Source organism: Acomys russatus, chromosome 32 (genome assembly GCF_903995435.1).
Source record: "Acomys russatus chromosome 32, mAcoRus1.1, whole genome shotgun sequence".
NCBI classification, from domain to species: domain Eukaryota; kingdom Metazoa; phylum Chordata; class Mammalia; order Rodentia; family Muridae; genus Acomys; species Acomys russatus.
This window is the reverse complement of record NC_067168.1, coordinates 11,292,458-11,306,457: the sequence shown is the minus strand read 5'-3', so window position 1 is coordinate 11,306,457 and position 14,000 is coordinate 11,292,458. Positions and strand designations below refer to the sequence as shown.

Here is a 14,000-nt window from a genome sequence, read left to right as displayed (position 1 = left end):
CTGTGTTCAATCCCCAGCACTGCGTAAACTAGACATAGTGGCACATACATGTCTGCAATCTCTGCACTCTGGAGATGGTGATAGGAGAGCTGAGCGTTCAATGTCATCCTCAGCCACATGGGAGTTCAAGGCCAGCTTGAGATATAGGAGAGCCTTCTCAAAAACACAAACAAGAAGTGATGATTTATAGCTTGTTCTTTAGGTATCATAATGAGTTTTTTTTAAAAAAAAAAAAACAAAAATGTATTATCTATGTGTATGATCATTAATTTGGGGCATTTGGAAGGTGGAACCAGGAGAATCAATAGTTGGAGGCAAGCCTTGCAGTATGGTGAGTTCATGGTGTGCCTGGGAGTCTCAAACAAAACAAAATATTGTTTGAACACCTCAACATATATACTGTTGGATAGGTGCCTAGAAGCTGGAAAGACTTAAGGAATGCACAGTGTGTTCCTTGCAGTGTACTATAGGTCAGAACCCAGACATCGTTTGAGAACTCTTAGTCAGTGGCTAGAGGTGGCATTGCTCCCTCTGTGAGCTCCTCACACCCTAGCTGGAGAAGAATCCAGTTTCTTCCTTTCCTACAAGTGAAGAAATGATACGTGTTAAACAGAAAGCAGTAACTAAACCAGACTGATAACACATGGAGAAATACAGAAAATGCTGGCTGCCATCAGGGAATTTGTGTCAAGGAAGAGGCATGGTCTTGTTAAATGGGGTTTGATATAGCAAATTTGTTTTTAATTTTTCTTCCCAATATGAGCAGCAGTTTTTATTAGAAACATTTTAAGTCAGGAATCCAGGAAATGATAGAGCACACTATTTATTTGCTGCCCAGATTTCACAAATTAGCATTTGTCTATTTTAAACTATTTTAAAATAATCTATTTGCTTCGGAGCCACATCCTTAAAAAGTGATTGTATACAGAAAAAAAAACTTCCTTTGAAAACTCCCTTTGTCCCCCTGGCTCTGTGGACCTCCCTAGAGATAACTCTTACTATGAATTTGCAGTACGGTCTCCTTGTACAAGTATTAAGCTTTAAAATTTGTTTATATCTATGTTCCCAGTATTAATCTGGACATGTAAAATTTTCAAAGAGGGTATACTTTGCTCAAATACATAGTGGTTACTGATATATCGGACTTTTTCTAAGGACATGATGTTTGTTTTCTGTTTGTTGTGTAATTTCGATTGATTTTCTTTTCTCTTCTGCCTTCCCAGTCAGATTGGCCTCATTCACCTTCCTGGTGTGGATATTCATAGACTGAAACTTTAAGATAATAATCACTACATCTTATTATAAAAGAGTCAAAATCTTATGGTGTCTGTCATCTTCTAAATCAAAGCCAGGTCCTAGCTGATTGAATCCTTCCCACCCTCCCACTCCCACTTAATGAGACTGTAACTGCCCCAAGACACCCCCGACTCCTCCCCCACACCTCCTCCTTTATCCTGTGTGGTAGCTCCTGGCTGGAGGAGGTTCCTGAGCATTCAAAAGGGAAAAGGACAGAAATTTCTAGTTCTGGTTAAGCTTAGTCAACGTATATTTCAAAACTGAAAAGATCCCATTATTGGAACAATTTTAAGTGTTTTTGGGATAATCTGGGTAAAAGCATAATTTGAATTCTAAACACACATTTATTTGCAATGAAAATTTAGTAGAGCTGATCTGTTCATTGTAAAATACGCAACAGACATAAAGGGTTTAATACAAAAAATGTGCAGTGCCACATTAATAACTTGTATATTCACTACATAATAAAGTGACATAATTTTATACATTCAGTTGGCTAAAGCATTATACATAGTCCTACCTGTTTCTTTCTGCTTGTTAATGTGACTCTCAGAAACTCTGAAATTACATATGCCATATGTAACATGATATAGGTTGGCACTGGGCCCAGATTTCCCTTAAAAACAGATTTAAAAAACAAAACAAAAAATGAGTACTATTATCTGTATACAATAATTACATTTACCAGGCTACTTTAAAAAAATTTTTTTTTCTTATCTGCCTGCCTTCCATGTAGACTCATTTTTTCTGTTTCTGAATTTGACCCATTAGTCACAGAGCCACTCTAAAAGAAAGGCTTTGTTGGTGGTGAATTCTTTGTTTATAATCTGAACCAGGTCTGGGACGGCAACGAGGCGTGGAATTCTAGATTGACACTTGGCCTAGACTACGGACAATATTGACTGATACTTATAATTACTAGGGAGGAGTGATTATCTGCAGGTAGCCTGCCTTTTAACTCCGATAACCTTTTTCTGCAGTTTTCCTTGCTTCGCTGTACATCTGTCATAGTTGGCCTTATGCTCAGCCATTCTGTCTTTGCTGTATTACTGGTACCACGTTTTTCAGCTTCTGAGCTGCCTCTCAGAGAGATTTGAAGTTTCTCAAGTAGCCGCTTGTCTCTTCATTTCCCTCTGTACTGTTGTCCGTCTCCTTATCATTCTTACTGCATTCTGGGATAATTGGTCAGTGGCCATCAGCCATTTCTCTTGTTGACCCTCTAAGCTCATGCTTTGACTTTTTTTTTTTTTTAATTTTCGGAGTTTATAAACTGTATTTCTTTTTCGAAATTTGTAATTAAAAGAGAATAAGATTTGGTTTTCCTTCTTGCCTATTTGGTTCAGAACTTCTTGCAGTTTTACAAATCAAAGACAGTTTAATATAGAATATTTACATATACAATATCTATCTCTATATGATTTAAGTAAGAATAGTAAGTTAATGTTGTCACCATCCATCTTAAAAAAATATATTTGCATTGAGTTGGTTTTTCCCACTTTCCTAGGAGTAACCTGTTCTAAGTAACCTGCTTGTGGTTTTCTTCTTTGCTGTTTTTTGTTTTTGTTTTTTTTAGATTTTTTTTTTTTTGAGATAGGGTTTCTCTGTGTAACAGTCCTGGCTCTCCTGGACTTGCTTTTGTACAACAGGCTGGCCTCGAACTGACAGTGACCCACCTGCCTCTGCCTCCTGAGTGCTGGGATTAAAGGTGTGGCACAGCCAAGCCTGGCCTTCTTTGCTGTTCTTACAGCTTAAGCACTTACATGTAGTTTGAAACTTTGGTTAGAATCACTTGATACCTTTTTTTTAGTTCACGGCTGTTGTGAGATTTATACACGATTACATACCTAACATATAGTTTGTTGTCACTGCTCCATATTGTTTTATTGTGTACTCTCCTGATGGAGGTTGGCTCTAGCTTTTGCTTACAAACAGCTATGTTTGTGCTTATTTGATAGTCCCTCCTTGTTACTGCAGAAAATGAAGTCTGTTTGGGGACACAGAATTGTTTGTAGTCTTTACATATTTTATACATCATTTATCTTCATACCTTCTGTAGTCTTGACTGTGTGTGTGTGTGTGTGTGTGTGTGTGTGTTTCTCTTTTTGGAGGTGGATGGTATGCAAGTCAACATAAGTGTTAATTACATCTAAATTGTTTGTTTTATTATTTCTAAGCCTTTAAATCTGACTGAGCAAGCAAAGGCTCCTCTAGCCCTATCCCATTTGTTTTCCTTTTTGAGAACTGATAGAGCTTCCTGGAAACAGAGGCCAGGGCTCGTCTGGGGTGAAAGCATAGAGGTGCTATGTTTATAGGCACAAGAACGTAGCACCCTTTGCAGAGAAGAAGATGGGGGAATGCCCATGCTAGCCTTAGCACTGAGTATTGGGTGAAAAGAGGTTTTAGCCCTGATATGTGGCCATACAGCACACCATTGCTGTGCTGGAAAATTGTAACCCTGGGCTCTAACAGTAGTAGCAAAGGGGGGCACAGTGATGAGAAAGTCAGTCTTCAGTTAAGACGTCAGCCTCCCCCCCTCCCCCCCCCACTGTTAGATGGTAGAGCCTCCTGTGACATTTGCTCTTTAGACTCCTTAGTACTTCTTAGGGCATGGAACAAATGTGTAAACCTGAATCTGAGATTAACACAGCTCAGAGGCACATGCCAGTGCTCATCAGAATCCTTATGAGCTCATCTTGTAGAGAGTGACGCTACTGAGCTCCAAGTCATACAGCAAGTGTCTGGCTTGTCTCTGACCAAAGGTACCTGCTCTTCTTTTAAGATTGCTTTCGATGAGCTGTGCTTCCTTAAAATGTTTCTATGCTTCCTATCTGAGTCTGTGTCCTGATCCAGTCACTGGGAATTCAGTGATCCCCCCACCCCCAGCCCACCCCAGCTGCCTCTGATTTAACATGAAATCAACTCTCACTGGTGCTTTGACCTGTCAGACTCTCTGTTGTACGCACCTCCTAGCCATCTTGCCTGTCTTCCACCTTCCTAGCTAGCACTAGGGCAGCTGGGATCTGAAGGACGCTCCTGGATGTGCATGAGACCTTTGTTTGCCCAAGGTTCCCAGGCTCTTGGGTGTTCTTGGTTCCCACCAGATTCATACAAACCTGGTGTACACCAGGCAATGAAGCAAGAACCTACTTGCTTCCGTATTCCGTGTAGGCCGTGCAAAGCTCCTCGCACCCGAGTATTCTCTGAACTTCTGCCTACTCCTTTTTTTTTTTTTTTTTTTCGTCCTTATTTGACACAGTGCCTTCATGCAGCCAGCGTCAATTCCTTCACAGCATATCCTCCTCCTTTTGAGCCAGTCTCACGGCCAAGTCACAGTGGTGAAGTGTGCTGGTAAGATGTTCAGGAATGAAGGTCTTCCCAAAACAGTACACCTACCTGGTCATTGTGAGCAACAACATGACCACCAGCTGCAGAGAAGCTGGATGTTGGGAAAGGTGTGCAACTCTGAGGCTCCATTGACTGTCACTTCACGTTTTGTTACTCAAAAGGCTCTTTAAGATCGCCTGTACCTTGTATTGTATAACATAGTAGTTGAGTTCACAAGCTGCTTTCTCTTAACGTCTGGCTTAGTCATAATAAGCATGAACCTTTAAGTTAGGAGTCACTGTTAAAGCACTCATGGATGTGGAGACTAAGCCTCTGGTTGAGTTAGGACACAGCTCTTGGAGCCAAGATTCAAGGCAGAGTTTTGAGCCCATAGCCCTGTATTCAGGCCACTGAAGCACACTGACCCCAGAGAAAACATCAGCTGCTCCTAACTGGAACTATGTCTGAGCGTGATCATAGAAACCCCTGTGGAGAGACTGCCAGAGCAGTCAGCCTTGTCTGGAGTAGTAGTTTGTCACATCTCTAGTCATACAGTTTACTCATGGGATGACATTAACATTTTCATTCTTCATGCCTTCTTAATACAGTGTCTTTTGTTGCGGCAAATACAAACATCATTAGATCTGTATTTAAAGATTGATCTCTTGGTAATATTGGTTGCTAGTAACCCATGGCATATAATATTGAAAGTAATATTAACATTGAGTTTATATAGTAATATATATTATACATGTTTTCATTATATATTATATATGCTATTGTCACACACACACACACACACACACACACACACACACACACACACACACACATATGGTTTTTGTTGCTGTGATTAACACCATGACCAGAAGTAACTTGGGGAGGAAAAGGCTTATTTCACCTTACAACCCTCAGATCACTCATCACTCAGAGAAGTCAGGGCCAGGGCAGGAGCCTGGAGGCAGGAACTGAAGGCAGAAGCCATAGCAGATGCTGCTTACAGGTTTCCTCCAAAGAACTGCTCAACCTGCTTTCTTATACAACTCAAAATGTTTTGCCCTGGGTTGGCACTGCCCATGCCAACCGTTAATCACATCAACTGTGAAAATACCCCCATGGGCTTGCCCATAAGACAGTCTTGTGGGGGCATTTTCTCAACAGAAGCATCCTCTTTTCTAATGACTCCTACCTGTGACAAGTAGAAAAAACCTAACCAGGTATGTTAATATATAATATACATTTCTATAATAGCGGCATAATGCTTTCTTGCCTATTTACCACTTACACGTAGAGAACATCCCTGAGTGACCCAACAGAAAATCTGGATGGACAGACGGATCGAGTTTGTAACCTAGGATGTCATGAAAACCAGTGACCCCTGTAGAAACTGTCAATATGTTCTCAGACTCGCTGTGATGTTGCTCTCTAGAACTCAGTTAACATAAGGGTGGGGAAGCTGCCATTCCTGTGCAAGAGTGGAGGACAGAAAAGAGAAAGTTTTGTCTCCCTTCTGGACAGGGGAGGCTCTGTTTGGAGGAGAGAACAATTAGTCAGTTGTGGGAAACAGGCTATAGCCTTGTGGGCAAGGAAGCTTCTGGGAAATGGGAGCTGGTAAATCATATGTAACAGAGAGATCAGGGACAGAGTCTCTGTGACCTTTGCCTTGAAACATTCTGTTTTTCTCAAAGACTACCATTTCCTACATTTTACTTACTATTTTATCATCTAAGTTTATAAAAGTTTATTATTATTATATGTAGATCTTTATTTTATTTTATGGTTATTTTAGTCTTGCTGTATTAATATTTACATAGTTTATTTTTTAGATTTATTTTATTTATTATGTTTGATTGTATATTTTTTAAAAGATTTATTTATTTATTTATTTATTTATTATGTGTACAGTGCTCTGCCTGCATGTACACCTGCAGGCCAGAAGAGGGCATCAGATCACATTATAGATGAGTGTGAGCCACCATGTGGTTGCTGGGAATTGAACTCAGGACCTCCGGAGAAGCACTCAATATCCTTAACCTCTGAGCCATCTCTCTAGCCCTTGAGTGTATATTTATACACATGTGTGCATATGGCTGTGGAGGCCAGAAGAGGAGATTGGATCTTCTGGACCTGGAGTTGCAGGTGGTTCTGAGTCACTTAGCATGGATTCTGGGAACTGAACTTGGATTCTTTGGAAGAGCAGCAAGTGCTCTTAGCCACCAAGTCATCTCCCTAGCCCCAGTTACATAGTTTAAATAGCTCCCTGTTATTTATTGAACATGCATATTATTTCCAACTGTGCCATATTAGGTATAATAGAAATGCAACAATTTTTTTTTTTACAAAAAATTATTGGATTATCAGCTTTTTCCAAGTTGTTCTGTGAGAAGTTCACACTAGTTTACAGCATGGCAAGTTCTGCTAAGCAGTGGGCTATATGGTCCTATGAATTTTGTTCTCATTTTTCAGATGAGGCATGAATATAGCTGTTTTATTATGCTAAGCCAAACATGGTGATAAACGTCAGTTTGCTATTTCTGTGGGGGTTTTCTTTCATTTTATTTTTTTTATTATTTGTGTGTATGTGTGTGCATGCAATGTGTGTGTGTGAAAGAACACATGCACATGTGTGTACCATGGTTCTTATGTGAAGATGAGAGAACAGCTTTTAGGACTTGGTTCTCTTTTCAGTATAGGTTGTCAGGCTTGTGTGACAAGTATTCCTCACCCACTGGGCATCTCACCAACCCTCTGTGTGTATTTTCTAATGGCTCTCCAGTCATCATGGCCACCTATTAGTGCCATAGTTTTTTACCTTCTAGCGTCACACAGTTGTGCAATCTAAGTTTGTTCAATTTCCTAATTAGCCTTTTTGTCTTTAAGCTTGATTTTTTTTTTATTTATGTCTCCCTGTGTGCATGTCTCAGTGTGACTTTGGGAATGTGAATATGGATGCACAGAGGGGTCAGGAAGAGCCTCCGTTTCAGGAAGTGGAGGTACAGGCAGTCATGAGCCGCTGAGGTGGGTGGCCAGGTGTGAATTGTCACAGGAGTGTGAAGAGCTGCCTCAAGAGGAGGATTAAAATCTGGAGACAAACTATCTGGGGAGCACCAGGACACTTGCCTTTCATGCTAGGAGTTTAGTAAAGTTGTTAGAACTGTTGATGGGGGAAAAAACATATAAATTTACCAAAACGTATCAAGGAATGATCTAGAGGTCAAAGCAAAGCAAATATAGGATGAGAATATGTTGCTGTGGTTGTCCAGGGCCTTGCTGAGCGTACTGCCTTCTTTTCATTATTATTTTCTTGAGAACTTCATACATAAGTACTGTATTTACATAATTTCTATCGCTCTCTGTCCCCCTCCAACTTTTCCTGTGTCTTCGCCATTCCCTCTCAAATTTATTTCATTATCATATATGTGTATGTATAATATTGTGTATTATACATACATAACACATGTATATGTCATATATATATACCTATATATGTAAATACAACCTGCTAAGTTCATTCAGTATTGCTCATGTGTGTAATGTGTTTATGTAGTTAATAATCTGCCAAAGGATTCAACCCTAGGGATAAATGAATCTTCTGTGTTTTGTCAGCCATTAATTGCCTGTAGTACTTCATTGGTAGGGCGGGGAAGCTTGTATGATCTCTTCCATCCATGTTGACATGCCAACAAAGAGGTAAAAAAGACAGTAGGTTCCAGGTACTTCCCACCACTGACTAATGAGTTCTAGATTCATTAAGGACAAATGAACGTTGCTTAAGGTGTACGTATATTGCAAAGAAGGGTGCATAGCAATTCTTTTCCTATTTTAAAACTAGGAGAGGAGGTAGGGAGATGGCTCAACAGTTACAAGCACTTGCTATTCTTCCAGAGGAACAGAGTTCAATTCCCAGCACCCATGGGTGGCTTCACAATCTCCTGGAATGCTGCCTTCAGTGGCCTCCTTGGGAAGTTGCCTGCAGGCTCACCCACAATTTTAAAAAGTAGGAGTGTGTGTGTGTGTGTGTGTGTGTGTGTGTGTGTGTGTGTGTGTGCGTGCGCGCGCACACGTGCTCACGTGCATGCACACACATGCGCGCGTGCGCATGCACATGTGTCTGTGTGAAATGTACACCTTGGTGCTACAGAAACAGCCAAGTGGCTATAGTGATTACTATAAAAGTGTGAAGATTTGCATTTGAATCACCAGCACCCACAGAAAAGCCAGGCGCTGCAGCCTATGTCTGCAATCCCAGCCCGGGGTCAGAAATAGGCATCCCCAGAAGCTGGTTAGGCAGCCAGTCTCATAGAAGCAACTTGCTCTGCATTCATGGAGAGACCCTGTCTCACAAAAAATGTGGAAGTCAATAGAGGAAGGTACTCACTGTTGACCCCTGGCTTTGATATATGCACACAGAGTGAGAGTACACATGCAAACACACACACATACATACACACTGTACATTGTCTTAAAGTATATACTTAGTACATTTATTTTTCTGGTCCTAGGAGTCATATTATCTATGTATATTTTAATAATTTCTGTGTGATTTCAAATTTAATATGATATGATTCAATGAAATATTTTCTTTCTAGTCTCCAGAGAATACAGAGGGCAAAGATGGGATCAAACTAACTAAACAAGAGGTAAGCATGGCTTTGACGTCCCTAGATAAGTCTTAGTGTTGAAATGTTTTGTGGGGTGTGTGTGTGTGTGTGTGTGTGTGTGTGTGTGTGTGTGTGTGTGTGTGTAGGAATACCATTGCAAACAAGTCTGCTTAGGCTAAAAGCCAGAGGTAAGAGTCTGTGTGTAGTTCCACTTGGCTTAGGCATGTTTCATTGAGTACGTTGATGAGGTATTTTCCAACACTGTTTGTGTTTCTGCCTGTTGGTCCTGCTGTCTGTCAAAGTGGGTATTGAGAATTCCTTCTGGGCAGAGAGCAAGATAATAGGTAAATTCATCAAGGAGAACAGAGGCCGCCTTTCATAACAAGAAAATGAAAGGTTGTTGATTTCATAAATTTTCTGCTCCAATGAGTGAATTATGAATTCCTTTTTTGATTCTGAGTATTTGCCTAAGAGGATTCATCTCTAAAGACAAAACTATCGAAAGCTTCATAATACATCAAAATACTAAAGTTTTTTTAATTAGGAAAATTCTTAAATTACTCAGATAACCAGTTAGTCTGTGACTCAAAGATGCTTTGTGTTAAAATACAGAAACCTGGAAAAGGGTTAAGAACTTGGAAGACATGCCTGTGTCTGCCCCTTGATGGAGATACTGAAGATGTCTCTAAAGTCAGAAATGAGATATATGTGTGATGACAGCTTCTTCCTTTTGCACAGAGCTTTTCTGTGTATGGGAAACTTCAGCTTTTACACTTGAACTTACAAACTAAAAGGGGTCACAAGAGAGCAAAAACAATATCCAGTTACAGGTTCTTTGATGGGGTGATTCATATCATGGTTAATAATTCAGAGGAATTCATCATGATACCCAAACCCTACATAAGCTTTGTACACGGAAATTCATTCTGAAAGGAGAAAAATCTTTAACAGACATAATGTAACAACAAACCCGCCTGCCCTTGTCATCCGTGTACCAACAGTGAACTGTGTTGGAGATAGTGATGAAATCAGAAATCTACATTAAAGTCACCACACACATACTAGAGCTAACAACAACAAAAACGACACTTAGAAACTGACAAAACATAATTTTTAGAACGATTGGTGAAGTGTAACCTCAATGTTTTTGGATTTAGGTAGTGCGTGCACGTGCACACACACGCACGCGCGCGCGCGCACATTTAGGCTTCTCTCTGAGGGCTGACAATTTCACTTGATCAGTCAGAAAGCCTTAAAGCCATTGTTCAGAGGAGACACTTGACTGCAGAAAGCCTTCCTACTCCTTCTGTGCCAGAAACAAATGCTGGCTTGGGTGCACATAAAAGATAAGCAGGAGTTTTGTGTATATAACTTAGATATGTTAATTAGCCCAAAGATTCTTATTCTTTATGCTTTTCTGGATTGTTATTTTCCATTATGTATTTTTATATTATTCCTAACAAAAGTATTTTGTAGATAGTGCTTTTTCTTTTTCTTTTTTCAACCTGCAACTCAAGCCAAGGCCAGATTAAAACTCATCACATGTCTTCGGACATTAACAGTCATTTGAAAGTAAAGGTCAGCGGTTAGCTTGAGTGCTGACTAGTTCTCAGAACTGCCGGAAGTATGCTGATTGATCTTTTTCTTTCCCCTAAGAGAATTGAAATTCAGTTCAAGCTGAATTTTTCCAGTTATGTCATTTTGTATGTCAACCAGGATGAACAGATACCGGTTACAAAGGGGGCTCTTCCTTTGAAGATTTCCCACCGTGGCTGTGGTATTTGGAGGACATTGTACAGAGCTGTGCCCCTCAGGAGACTTGGACAATAAATGACCTGAACAGTATACCGTGCTCATCACCCAATGCCAATCACAAAGCCTTTTCATTTCCATTCTTGTTTCTGACCTGCTCAATAAACCCTCAGAAGCAGTCTTTTCTCTTATTCTCCATGTGGTGGGAGAGCTGGGAGCCAGAACCTTGGAAAACCATGCTTAACTTTACCACTGTGCTGCACTCCTGGCCAAGAAGCATTCCTATCAAAAACTACATGAGCACCTGTAAAAGCTCCCAGCATGGTTCCAGGCCCTGTGGGTCTAACGGGGGAAAAACCAGGAAAACTTTGCCATCCTAAAGACTCCATTTTAGTATGGAAGAGGGAGTAAAGCAAAATAATAGCACATTTGCTATTTGAAAAAAAAAAAAAAAAAAAAAAGTAAAGAGCCAGGAGAAGGAATAGGCTGCGTCCGAGCAGTGTTGGCTTTGATAGCAGCCGGGCGCACGCAATGATCCCTATCTTATGTCAAGGAGAAGGGCTCTTAGCGCAATACGATTTTTCTCCCAATGTCCCAACTTGTAATTAGCAGAACCAGGGGAGACACCTGAGGCCCCAATCTCCAGCCCTCGTCCACCATCCACCTTTCATGCGGTGACCCAGTTCCTACTTCTTTCAGCTTCTCCGTTGCCCAGCCGAGGCCGTCCGTCGGTCTTTCTCTGACTCCCTGTTCTGAAAAGGAGGGAGGCCGCTCCTGCTGGACTTCTCCTTTGTTTTGTTTCTGAGGATCAAAAGCAACTCCACTTTTAAGTTTTGCTCTAAAAGAGCATGCCAGGCCTTAGAAGCAAAGGGGCATCTTGTGAAAACTAAGCTTGAAGCAATGATCAGCAAAGACCAGTGATTCTACTTGGATCTCTCTCTCCCTTTGAACTTTGTGAGAGTAGACGTACGTGCTGCGATTGCGGCCAGGGTGTTGAAACAGACCCTATGTCTTTCAGTTGGGGGCAGTCAGCCAATCAGTAGTGCTTACTGGATAACTCTGACATCTCACTGACATGAGCCACAGTGACCCAGCATCCTAAAACCCCTCGTTCCCTCTCCCAGTGTCATTCCTCAGACTACTTTTCCTATGATTTCTCACTCAATTGACAAATTAAGAGAAATTCCTTAACAGCGCCCCCACCCACCCAGTTCTACCAAGTAAAGCTGATCCCTAAATGAATATTTCAAATGCTTTAAATGTTTTAAAGGGGAATAAACAGCAGTCTAATCTGTTTTGCATCCAATAAATTCAGGGCAATCATTTATAGATGTTAAGGCCATGGAAGCTGACGGGACTTTCCAGGAAGGTATCCACACTTGCATGCGTAAGCGGTACTGCTGACTGAGTGAAAGGGGAATCTCAGCCTTCACTGCAGTGAAAAAAATCAAATCCCCTATGGTAATAACTGGAAAGGGAGTTTTAAAAGTTTTTTTTTTTTTTATGACACAGAAGAGCTGGTAAATTTTAGGTAGGAAGTCATAAAATGATTTTATGGTAAAACATCTACTTTTCAGAGTCTGGCTCTGTTAGACAGCCTATAGAGACTGTTGTGGTTTCAATTTCCCAAGCTTTTCTTTTGGAGTGCTTATCCGGAACCTAAATGAAGTGTGTGTTTCAGTCAGCTGGAGGCCTGCGCTGTAAAGCAGCACTGCTCTGTCATGAGTCCATCCCTCAGGAATGGTTCAAAGGTTGGCATGGAGAGGCAGGGTTTTGCAGTTGGGAAATCCTTCACATGATTTTTTTTAATACCTCTTTTTAATAAGATTTTGCAAACAGCAACTGGTTGGGCAGCTATGTATAATGGCTTACATAGTTGGGCTCCTTTCCGTAAATGAATAATCTACGGTTTTTCTGGTGCTTATCTCTTCCATTTGTCTCAGCCCTTACTAAGGATCCCTGCTAGGCACTGGCAACACTGGAGGACAAAATCATGGTGCTTTGGGGGTAGGAGAATGGCGTGACTGGTGAAGTGAAGGCAGCAGAAAGCTTGTAGGGTGACAGCCAAGCAGGAAGGGGTTTGGGTCAGTCAAGTTTCAACAAGGAGGCCGCCACTCTTCGCCACGGACAGAGTTAATTTTGCAAGCCATACATATTAGATGGTAGATAAGTAGGAGCCTGTTTTGAGGCCACACGGAAGCTTCAGAGATGAGCTCTATAGTAATGGGGGGTGGGGGTGGGGGAGACCCTTCTGTTTTCCATATTCAGAAACCTTGTTGAAGAAGCACAGGGCACACATGTTTTGCACAGCTTAAGTGGGAATGCTGTCTTTTCCTCAGCGGTACTCAATGTGGTTGGCCTGAGAAAGGCATTGCAGGATTTGGGACCTGTCTCCTAAAGGTCTGTGGGTGTGATGTCCCAGAGGCACCCAAGAGAATCCCAGCAGGTACCTTAGTGTTTCCTGTGGCAAATCCCTTGTGCATTCTTCTCTCCTGACTGCAGCTGTGCCTCCAGCCGTGTGGTGACCATTACGTCCTATCCTGGGTGGTGACTGTGCCCCAGGCCACAGTTTAACCCGCATGGCTTCTCACTCCTTGTCCATTCTATTATCTGGACTTAGGTCCAGCTCTGATCGTTCCTTGAGACCCCAACGTTAAAATTATTCATGGGGGCTCTGGCCCTTCATTTCCTTCTGTGGCTTCAAGAAAGATGAGCTTAGCTCCTCTTGGGACTTTCAGCCAGAAGGTTTTTGATGCAGTGATGTCAAGAACTATTTATTCCAGTGTAACCTGACCCACTGACCTAGACTGACTTCTGCACAGATTCTAGAATTTTCTCCATGACACAAGATCCCACTGACTGCTTTTTGCTGACCCACTTAAAGAAAAATTTTGAAGCATGTAAACTTAACATAATGAGTCAGGGTCTTCATAAAGCCACGTGAGTCAGGAAGAGCTTGAATTCGTTTATTCAGCAGATGTTCATGGATGTGTTAGGCAGCATCTGGGTTCTATTAGAGATAGAGAC

The 14,000-nt window shown here is 41.3% G+C and overlaps 1 protein-coding gene across 2 annotated transcripts in view; it reads left to right on the top strand.

Annotated features, from left to right (window-relative positions):
- Hmgn3 (high mobility group nucleosomal binding domain 3) overlaps positions 1–14,000 on the top strand; it is a 34,730-nt gene that overhangs the window by 14,891 nt on the left and 5,839 nt on the right. For both annotated transcript variants that reach the window (XM_051140449.1, XM_051140447.1), the window contains exon 2: positions 9,210–9,260. In XM_051140449.1, the coding sequence (XP_050996406.1) occupies positions 9,210–9,260 (51 nt within the window). The remainder of the gene's footprint in view (positions 1–9,209; positions 9,261–14,000) is intronic.